This window comes from Marmota monax, unplaced genomic scaffold, assembly GCF_021218885.2.
Source record: "Marmota monax isolate L192 unplaced genomic scaffold, Marmota_monax_Labrador192_F-V1.1 WCK01_AAM20220418_F8-fsc00114, whole genome shotgun sequence".
Taxonomy (NCBI): domain Eukaryota; kingdom Metazoa; phylum Chordata; class Mammalia; order Rodentia; family Sciuridae; genus Marmota; species Marmota monax.
Window position 1 is genome coordinate 5,576,503 of NW_026694943.1, and position 11,298 is coordinate 5,587,800.

Here is an 11,298-nt window from a genome sequence, read left to right on the forward strand (position 1 = left end):
GACGAAGAGCTAAAGATAAAAAAATTCCATATGAGAGCCATTTCAACCTCTGCTTTGTAATAATCAGTTAAAAAAAGATTTCCTGGAATTAAGCCACAGGAACTCTGGCTTAAGTCAGAGCTGTCAACTAAGAAACAAATTTCCAGACATTTTGAAATTTAATTCATTTAATTTTTCTTGTAAGTGAATTAGAAATATGATTAAGCATAGCAAGATATTTTTTTACTGGATCAGTCTGACTTTGAATGTAGCAAATAGATACTAAAATCTTAAAATAAAAGAAAGAAAGAGGGTTTTAGAGCCACTTTCCTTGAGGAATCTACAAATAAAAATGTAAGAATATACACACTAGATAGTTTTTAAAAATAAAAGGAAAGAGCATTTTAATGTTTTAATTCATGAAGTCGTTTATGTTGCCACATTTTGATGTTAAACTCTGACTGAATATACTACTTGAAAACTACTTTGAGTTAAAAAAAACCCACTAATAAAAATGAAGTATTAATCAGAGGACTCTACAAATATATTTAAGTAATTATCTTAAACCACCTGTAAAGTGATTGAGTCAGAAATATTCAAAAACTGACATGGATATGTGTGGTGAGAGTAGGGGTGGAAAGTAAAATAATTCATCATATTATAAGGACTTAGAAAATTAAGAGGATCACTTTTTTAAAGGAAGGAATATTTAATTCCATGAGGGTCTACAGTTGTCAGTAATTTGGGGGGATAATTTGAAGCAGTATGTGTGAAAATGTACTAAGGGTTATGACATTTTACAAAATGTGAAATAGCAGTACTGCTACTGCTTTGTGTGATGGTGTGCATATTATACCATCATAGAAACTTGCTGAGACTTTTTCCCTAGGATTGCTTTCAACATAAATGAAGTATAATGACAGAAAAGTGAAAAATCACTTTGGGTTGCTTTTAAAATCAGGATAGATTTCAAGAAATAATAAATCAGGACCTACATGGATAGTATAAAAAGGCATTAGAAAAATTGATGCTTTGTAAAAAAAAAAAGAGAGAGAGAGAATTAAACAGAAGCATGAAGAATATAAGTGATGTTTTGCTTTTTGCATTGTTTCTACATAAAGTCCTTGGTTTTTCGAGGAACCTCAGTGGTCCTGGATATCACGCTATAATCACTCTCTTAATTCCAACTAATTAAAGACTAAAATATTTCACATTATGCTTGATACTTTTGGGTCTTAAAAAATATGCTTCCTCTTTTTATCTTATGTCTTGAAGTTACTCACTATAAATTTCTTTAAATCAGTCATAATGACAATTGAATAAGAACTTCAGGCCCGTGGGAGCACGACTGTGACGTCTTTCAAAGAGCTTTGTGATTGCTCAGCCCTAAGTCTAAGCCCTATAAAATGACCAACTTTGAATGCTGGTCAGAGTGCAGAGCAGTAGCTGGCAGTATCAGCTAGCCCCCAGCCAGTGCTAAAGCAGCCTGTCTGGGCACCCAGGACTTCAGCACCTCAGACAGCTCCAGTGCTCCCCAGAATACACTGTTCAGCTGGGTAAGTACACACTTTACCTTTCTCCTTTATTCTTCCTATCTTTGAAACTTTTCTCAGGCTATACTGAAGTTTTCTCTCGTGAAAAGAATTTTACAGTACCCTTCCTTGGAAACTGCAAAAAGACAAGTTTCTCAAGTCACCTGGTAAGCATAGAGGTATCTCAGTTTTTCTTGTGTGAATTGATTATCAGAATCTTTTTGTTTGAAAAAATATTTACCTGGTTTATTCCTTTACCAAGTATGGTTTTTGGAAAAAAATGCATCCAAGTAGGCTATGTTTGCATCTGTACAGATATTTGACTGAAAGGTACAGTGAATACAATTGTTTTTTGTAGTTTTCAACTTGTTTTTAAGGTGCTGTTCTTTTTGTTTTACATGTTGATTATGTGAACCTAGAAAACATTTATTTTCCTCTTCATTTTAAGTGCTGTGAGTTTTACAGGCAGAAAGAGAAAGAAATATTGAAACCTAAATTTTTATCTAGAAACTATTTAGAAATAAAATGTATGAATCAAATGCAAGAAAAACAAGTTTTGTTTTTAATTTTTAATTTTATTTGAATTTATTTCAATGACAAAATGCTGTTCGATTATTTGGGAGGATCTTAATTTTTTAATTCTTAATTGAGTTAAGTTATTCAAAGCCAGATCCCAGGAAGTAAGTATACAGTGATATCTACAATTAAGAGAACAAAAATGTATATATAAAATCTTTTTTTTTTTTTTACTGATAGGTATGTATGCATTATATTACTATATATGCAAACAAAAATATACAAACGTGTACATGATTTTCATGGTAGAAGTATTATTAAAGAGGTGACACCCCAGTTTTGTAAGTTAGATATGAAAAGCATAACGTAGAAAAATCACTTAATTTCTTGAAGCTCTTTACTTCATCAGAAAAGATACTAAAAAATATTATCCCCAGGGTTTTTTTCCAGCACAATAGAAACATGGCATTCAATATATACTTCAGCCCACTAAGTGCCTGGCAAGTCCTGGGAAGCAAACACACAGGATCCTAGTTTTTTACTCAAACACCTGTCGCGAAAAGAAATCTTCTTGATTTAAAAGGCAATCATATTGGGCTGGAGTTGTGGCTGAGTGATAGAGCCCTTGCCTAGCATGCGTGAGGCACTGAGTTTGATCCCTGGCACCACATAAAAACAAAAAAAATATAATAAAGGTATTTTTTTTTTAAAAAAGAGGATTTTTTTAAAAAAAAAGGCAATCATATTTCTGATTGACTCTTTCTTGAAGATGAAATAACCGAGCAAGAGCCTTCAGAAATACCGCTAGACCCTTAGAATTACCTTGCGGTGACAGGGTGATGCAGAAAGCTTGTGTGGTTCTCTCTTCAGAGGCACAGAGATGGAAGCCAGAAGCAAACCCCAGCTCCTCCTGCTCCTGGCGCTCTCCAGTGTGCTCTTCTCACAGAATTCTGCATGGCCTCTCTTTGGACCATCTTCTGCTCTGAGGTAACTTAGAAGTTCACTTTTAATTTGAGATAGTCAAACGTTCCTTTATTGAAATGGGAACTTCCTACATGTTATTTTGGATGGTGCCATATTTTAAATTATGTGTCATTTATTTAAAGCTTTTAATTGCTGTGTTGAGCAAGTTCTTTGCCAACATAAAGTCAACACAGTCCTTCTGAGTCCTGGAGTTCACCTCCAGGGCCTGAGAGAGCATCATTGCCTAGTTTTACATATGGACTGGAGCCCATTTCCAAACCGGGTGGGAAGGGGGTTTGACTTTCATTGAGAACCAGTGTTAGATAAGTGAGAAGAAGCTCTGTCACCTCAGTTCAGTTCACTGTCTGGTGGAAAAATAGTTGTTTAGTTGTCAACCTCATTGTAGTTCATTTCTAAGATCAATCAGTAAACAACCATAAGATTAGTGGTTTATTAGTGAAATATGTGTAAAATCGTGTTGCACAGAAATGTATCTAGGCCCAATAACTTTGTCAAATTAAAAATTACAGGAGAATTGTTCTCCTGAAGTATACTCCCCTACAATGTACTTGGTTTGAACTAAAATCTTTAATTTAACTGTGTTCCCTATTTCAAATTCATAAAGCATGCCACTACTCACATTTACAACTGTACCTGAAATAAAATAGATTTATGTTAAAAAAATAAATAGTGAATTAAACTTTCATTAACCTGATATTTCCTTCCAGTTTACAGGAATCGTATCTAAGTGCCAATTAATGATTTCTTTGCTTATTTGTTCATTCCTGAGTTTTTGCTTCAGTTGTACTTTCCCCCCATAAAGTGAATTATCTTTCAGCCATTAGTATTCTCTGTTAAATTTGTTTAAAGCTATCTCCTACATTGCTCTGATGATGAAATAGGATGGTTCTGTCTGAGTGGCTAGATCACAAAGGATGATTGCTGGGCTTCAGACCCACAGAGGACAATTTATTACTGACTACCAGCTACTTCAACTGCAGAAGGGACAAAACTGCCCTGGAACAAACATTCTCCTTGGAGATTTACCCTAATAATAAAAAGTACACACATATACAATTTTAATAATGTGCTATTGTGAAAAATGTGCATGCACTCACAAATATAGTCAAGTTCTGTATATAGTTAACACAATTCTTAGACTTGCAGTACAGCACCATACATTCCTTACTAAAGCTGTGTTAATACATAAAGTTAGAAACCAGAAGACCCCACAAAATTCTTTGAATTTGAATGATGATTCATAAATGAAGAAATTCTTTGGACTTGATCAGTACAGAGAAATATATCACGCTAAGGTAAATCTCTGAAGCAAAGCCAAGGGACCCAGGGAGAGAAGAATAATGAATACTCATATCTTTAGAGGTATTTGGGGGCAATTGTTGCTAAATATCATCAAATACATAAGTTCCTAATAGTTTTAATACTGGTTATTGAGTTTCCAAATTTCTGTTTTATATGAATTATATCTACCTCCTAAACTTGGCTTTGCAAAGTGAAGATACACTTGGTTTAGTGAAGTAGAAGATGGAATGAACTTTGCTTAATCCTCTGATAGGATTGAATTAAGCAGCACTTATGTTTGGTATATCCAGCTTAGAAAAGTTGAATGGCATTTATTTTGTGAGATAATGAAAATATTTTCTGTTCATACTCTCATTAACCAAGTCAAATTATCAAGTCAAATTATCCTATTCTTATATTGTGAATCGATGATATTTCCCAAGAGTTTTAGTTTCTTATTTCAAATGGTTGCAAGACCATGAGCATTGCCTTCTGAGAAAGGAATGTCTTAACACTTCTAGTGTGCTTTTCTCTAACAGGTTGGATGACAGAATGCCACTGGAAGGAGCAAATGAGCCAGACCAAGTTTCATTAAAAGCAGACACTGACATCTTGCAGAATGCTTTAGCTGAAAATGACACACCCTATTATGATGTATCCAGGTGACTTCATTTTTATTGCTTTATTTTATATAGAAAATATACTTAAGAAATATAAATGTTCTAGTTATCTTACCTTGGAGCTCTGTCTGTATAATGCTACAGGTTTTCATGTGTCACTCATTCAGCTTGATTTAGAGCAGCTCCAGCAGCTGAACATGATTTTCCTGTAGAAAGACTGCAACAAGTTAGGATGAATACATCACTCTTCACACTCTTGTGTACCTAGCTTCAACATCACAGATTGGACCAGTCCTGGTAAAACCACAGCAACTTCAGATTCCATGATGGAGCAGGTGCTAAGGGCAGAGGTTCATCCTACCTAAGGAAAAGGCACCTAACAGTGCTGTTCCTTCATGGAACTGCTTGTCTAGCTTTCAGGACAAATCAAGTAGCTCCATACCAAAGACAAAGGATAAAAGGTTTTTCGTTTGCATGGAAAAGTTGGTCAATAAGCCCTAAAATCCTATCTCAAGAGCTTTTGTTTCCAAATATTTTGGCAGAAGAAATATGAAAAGATATGTCTGTGACTTTGCCAAAATCAACATATTTTCCCATTGCATATGTCTTTATTTGGAATAGCAGAAAAAATCATAATATAGAAATTATGATATATATTTCACATAAGTATTTCTTAGAAAGGCATTCATTTTACAGCTTTTACCAGGGAAAAATTTACTTTTAAAACAGTTCATTTTTAAAAATTTTCAACCTTGGGCTGCATATATAACTCAACATTTGCCCATCAGGATACAAATGATTAGAACATACCTTTCTTAACACTTCCTTTTGGACTTAAGCATTAATAGCAACTTTTATAATAAGCTGATGAATTTGTTATTTAATGAGCTAGAATAATATTCTAGAGAAACATGTATGCATTAGTAACTATCCTTTTCTCCTTGTTTTAGAAATGCCAGACATGCTGATGGAGTGTTCACCAGTGACTACAGTAGGCTCTTGGGTCAACTTTCTGCCAAAAAATACCTTGAATCCCTTATTGGGAAGCGGGTTAGGTAAAGGGAATTTATTCCTTTTCATCAAACATGTTATCATTACTCAATCTGCCAATCATATTTTCACTTTCAGTAAGTTCTTCAAAATTGACAACTCTTTGATAATGTTTAATTTAGTCTAAAAAATAATGTAAACTTTTGAGTAAAACATACTGGGCCCATTGATGAAGGAATAAGCCTTTTTCTTATATTCTTTGAGTCCAGTCACATTTATTTTTCTTAAATGGCACACTTATTTACAAATTTGAAATCAAATTGGATGAGACTCAATAAAAAGTGATTTGGAATGTCGATGCTTTGGGGCATTTATTATTAAACTCTGACATTCTCTTGCTCACATTCCTTAGCAGTACAATCTCAGAAGACCCTGTGCCCATCAAACGCCACTCTGATGCAGTCTTCACCGACAACTACACCCGGCTTAGAAAACAAATGGCTGTAAAGAAATACTTGAACTCAATTCTGAATGGCAAGAGGAGGTAAAGGAAAAGAGAACTTGCTAAAATGAGAAATTTTAAATGACTTACAAAACTAAGCTACATGCAGAGATCGATTGATTGATCGATCGATCTATCTATCTATCTATCTGCCTACCCATCCATCCATCCATCCTATATGAAGTAATCATTCTCAACCTTGATATTAGACTACTCTGGTTGATGTTAGACTACTCTGGAAACTTTTTAAAGTACTGATGTTTGGGCCTTATCCCAAACCAATTGCCAGGAAATCAGTGACTCTGGGGTACAGACTTGGACATCAGTATTTTTTTATGAGCCCCCTGGCCAATTCTACTGTTTCATCAGGGTTAAAAATGATGGCTAGTTTGAATCTGTGAACAGGTTTTATCAAAAGTATTGGCTTTTAAAACATGTAGAGTACAAGCAGCAATTTGTTCCTGCATGGACCCCCTTCATATTCAAATCCTTACTTTATCAAATTTAACCATCAGACATTTTGTACATTTAAATTCTGTAAAATCTCTATCCCTCTTTGGTGTGTAGATATTGGACAACGCAGGGGGCGTGGAGTTCTCTCTTTTTATTCCAAATGTTTTTTTGTGTGCATGGTATTAAGGATAATCCTGTTTGGGTGAGATTAGATAACATTATATTTTCTCTTTGCCCTCTAAATTGTAATTCTGAAAGAATAATTTGAGACACTTTGAGGTTAAGAAGTAATTTAAAGATGATTGTTTAGCCCTAGTGCACTTTACAGAGAACAGTCATTACGTCATTATCATTTCTTTTGAATCATTCTCTTCCAAGAGCCCTAACAGGCCCAATTTCCTTCTTCTGTTCTGCAGCAGTGAGGGAGGGTCCCCTGACTTTCCTGAAGAGCTAGCAAAGTAATGAAAAAGCTCTTGGAGTCCAGCTGATGAGAAGCGGTGAGTACATCTGTGTATTCTCACTGTATTCTCATTTTCACCATCTAATTATGTAAGGAGGGAAGAGTCACTGAGGAGGAAAAAATTCTAGAGTTAAATAATCGTTTTACAGGAGACTTCATTTAAGGATCTCTACTTGAAATGGACCCCACCCCAGAAAACAGCTTCAAATGACTCTGATCACATAAGCGGCTGTTCACAGTGAGCAGACAGTTCAGACAGTGTGCCATCTGAGAGGTTATCCTCTCTGTTTGGCCTCATTCCTACACTTGTGTTGAGTTAAAAACCAAAGGAGCCTGACTCTCACTCAAGAGAAAAACTAGCTTTATTTTTGAGAACCAAACCATGCTGCTCTTATTAATTTAAGATTTAATTCCATAATTGTCTGTTAGCTCTTCATTTAATTTAAGTGTAGGGAACCATCACCATAATTCATTGTTATAAAAGCACAAAGGCACTCTGGCACTAACACAGCAAACTTCATATAGCAAAAGTCAAATTTTGACCTATAAAGTGAGTTTAGTCATGAAAACCTGATAATATTCACTATAAAATATTTTTTTTAGTAGAGAAAACATGCACAGTTTTTTCTCTTTTTCGAAATGGTGAGCTTGTTATAAAAGTTGCTTTTGTATAAAAGTGGGCACAAGACATACTTATTTACTAAACTATGTTACATTGATATTTACATCATCTCCTGCAAATCTATTTACAATGTTTGACAAGTGCTTTAATAAATTCTTGTCATCAGCATACTAAAAGTTAGCAATTTTCTCCAAAGGCCTACAAAGTAAGTGTTTTCAGCTTTGTGGGCTATCTTGTTTCTCTTATAATTATTCAACCTTGTTGTTGTGGCATGAAAGCAATCACAGATAACATGTAAAATGAATGGGAATGGCTGTGTTCCAATAAAACTTTATTAGTAAAACCTGAAGGTGGGCAGGATTCCAATCCCTGACCAGGTCCAAGAGATTAATGGAGCCCACACAGGCCAAAGGCAGGTCACAGTCATGTCCATTCCTGATGTGGTTATTGAAGGTTTCCAAGAGAGTCAACAAAAGTGGACAGGGTGTCTTGAAGACACCTGCATGATCAATTACTTTTGTCCACTAAGTAGATCTCCCCTTTATCTTAAGAGTGGTGTAGTGTCAGATTTACCTGCAAGGATGGCTTATCACATCTAGACATTTAAGTGCAACAAGTTCTTTGCTCACAGATGAAAGCTAATCACATTCAGGGCATTGAAAAAATATCTCCAAGGTAAAACCTCCATCAAATTAAGAAATAGGACAGGCACTAAAATACACAGGCAGATTCCTCTATCCTTTGAAAATTGTGAGTTCATTTGTGAGATCACATCCTTCCTTCATATCTTTATGGAAGGGTGGCTTTGGACAAATTCTTTGGACAGGAAATCCTGCGCATTATCCACTTGTGAAAGGTTCAAATGTGTGACTATTCGTGTCTAGAAAGAAAGCAGTTCCTCTGTGACAGTCAGTCTTCTGGAAGGTACTTGTCCTTATGACCAGGGGAAATAGATGCTCAACAAATGGGCAGATAAGTGAATGAAACTAATATGCTATGAACAAAAATATACATTTGTGTTTCAAGTGTGAATTCTTTCTTTTTCAGAATTCCTGAAGGAAAATGATAGGCAACAGTAATTACATTTTGAGTTCTACATAACTAATTCAAGAAAACAACTTCAATATTGAAACCAAATAAAGTGTAGTGTCGTGAATGTCGTGGTTCATTTTCTTCTGATGTAACAACTGTGATGTTTACACTGTAAATATTATTTGAGTTATAAAATGTGTCTGTAGCTCATGAAAGGCCTGTAATTTCATATGCTGTATATTCTTTCTAACAAAAGTATATTTAATGATAAGTAGATACTAGGTTAATTACAATTATATGAGATTCTCTGGAAGACTGGTAATAGAGGGAAATTGATGTGTTTATTTATAGAGTGCAGTTAGCTGTTCAGAAGAATAGAGCAGATAACCGGTGTGTCTAAAATTGAATGTTAAGCAGATAGAATGCTGTGTTAACCCCCAAAATATCCAAGAGAATGCCAACAGAAAAGAGGAAAAAGAAATTCTTCAAAAAAGATTTTTGAGAAAATTCACCACGTTTCCACATTGATAGAAAACTTCCTCATGGGAAAAAAACTCTCACGAATCTGGATCACTAATCGCCAAAGGCTTTCCTCGGACCCGTGTCTCTGCCAAGGACTTACTACTTTGGACCTGCCCTTTATGCTTGTGTAAAGTGAATGCAAAATGGAAACTGAATAGAATGTTTGTTTTTTAGGAATAAATATTTTTTCCATAATCAGTCAGATTAATGTTTGGTCATATCAGCTTCCTCCAGTGAAAGTACATTTGAGGACACAACTATTTTTCCAAGCCGATTGTAAGAAATTAAATATAGGAAATAAAGATCTTTGACTATCATTGCAGATACTTGTGTTGATTCTGATTCTTTTAAATGACCCAACAATAACTCATTTTAGCTCTGAGTTTCCAGGCACTAGATAGTTTTTGTGAGATTTGAGGTAGGATTGCATTTAATAATGTGTGAGTCCTAAAATAACAGTGACATAAATAACAAAGAAGTTTCTCTCTCACATCAAGCGAGAAGAAGACGTCAGGAGTGTGATGGTTCTGTTCTGCAAATCTCTGAGTAATCTAAATCCTTTCCAGCTCATCCCTCATCTCTGAGGTTGCAGTGTTTCTCCTCATGATGCAAATTCATGGCTACAGTTCCGGCCATTTTATCTTCATTCTGTGCAGCATGGTGGAGGATGGGGCATGGGGAAAGGGAGCAAAAAGTTCACGCCAGCATCCTTTGACCTGATATATCACACCAGTATCCCCTGGGCTGGAACATAGTCTTATGGCCACAGACATTTGCAAGAGAGGTTGGGAAATATGATGTTTTTTTCTGCTTTTGTTCAGGAGGGAAGTCATACACCCAACTAAAGATTGAGGACCATTAATATAAAATAGTGGAAGAATGGATGTATGTGGACACTTTTTTTAAAAATGCTTAAGTTATCACCAGAAGTGGAAAAGAAAGTGAGAGTCAGAGTAGCCATGGATGAGGTGCATCATCACCACAGGGCAACACACTTTCATTTTCTTTCACTACCATTAGAACAACTGACCACATAAGGAGGGACTATTCTAGAATGACCAGCAATGGCAGAGCAGTTTAGACAAGCTAAAAATGAATTGGACTGACTGTTATCTTTTGGTCTCACTTGATCCTTCAAATTATTAACTGTTCGTTAAGTGGCTTTTCTGCAGAAAGCACTGCTGTGAGAGCAAACTTATAGGTGAAGGCTGTAGAGCTTACCAAGATCAAATGGGGCAATATTTGAATGTGAAGGTACAAAGCTTTAATTTTATCTTAGTAATAGGTATCCTTTCAATTTAATCCCTATTTCTTCAAGAACTACTTCTTAAGTGACCATTTTGGACTGTGACAGTATCTGGGAAGGGTTCTGGGAGAGGGAATAGCAAGTGCAAATGAGAAAAGAGTCCTGTGAACCTGTACAGCCAGGACACCGAGGAGCCTCACAGGCCGCTACAGGGACTTGAGAAGTGAGATGAGGAGACATTGCAGAGTTTGGACAGAGGTGTGAGAACTGCATTTGTACAGTGTCATTCTGGATGCTATATTGGGAATGGATAAAAGGACAATAAGAACAGAAGTAGGGAGAGAAATCAGGAGGCAACTGCTACAGTGATGGTGGCTACCAGAGAAGAGATGGAGGTAGGGGGAGTGGATTCTGAACATGTCTCGAGAGTAGAATCAAGTGTTGGCTGACAGAGTGGAGATATGAAGGAGAAATGTCAAGAAAGATCTCTAGGTACAGCACCCAGGCAAACGTGAGGGTCAGAGCTGCTATTAAGTAAGATGGAGAGAACTGGGAGGAG

At 35.8% G+C, this 11,298-nt stretch overlaps 1 protein-coding gene across 4 annotated transcripts; it reads left to right on the top strand.

Moving 5' to 3' along the window:
- Window positions 1-1,411: 1,411 nt before the first annotated feature.
- Vip (vasoactive intestinal peptide) lies at window positions 1,412-9,810 on the top strand. Of its 4 annotated transcripts, XM_058573606.1 has the most exons (8): window positions 1,433-1,535; window positions 1,622-1,678; window positions 2,898-3,014; window positions 4,832-4,954; window positions 5,863-5,967; window positions 6,315-6,446; window positions 7,274-7,354; window positions 8,987-9,810. In XM_058573606.1, the coding sequence occupies exons 3-7, from the start codon at window positions 2,908-2,910 to the stop codon at window positions 7,317-7,319; spliced, it is 513 nt and encodes a 170-aa protein (XP_058429589.1). In that variant the 5' UTR covers window positions 1,433-1,535; window positions 1,622-1,678; window positions 2,898-2,907; the 3' UTR covers window positions 7,320-7,354; window positions 8,987-9,810. The 4 variants fall into 4 exon arrangements, with proteins under 4 accessions (XP_046283414.1, XP_058429590.1, XP_046283415.1 ...); XM_046427458.2 differs by lacking the exon at window positions 1,622-1,678 and having other exon boundaries at window positions 1,412-1,535; XM_058573607.1 differs by lacking the exon at window positions 1,622-1,678 and having other exon boundaries at window positions 1,412-1,535; window positions 7,277-7,354.
- The last annotated feature ends 1,488 nt before the right edge of the window (window positions 9,811-11,298 follow it).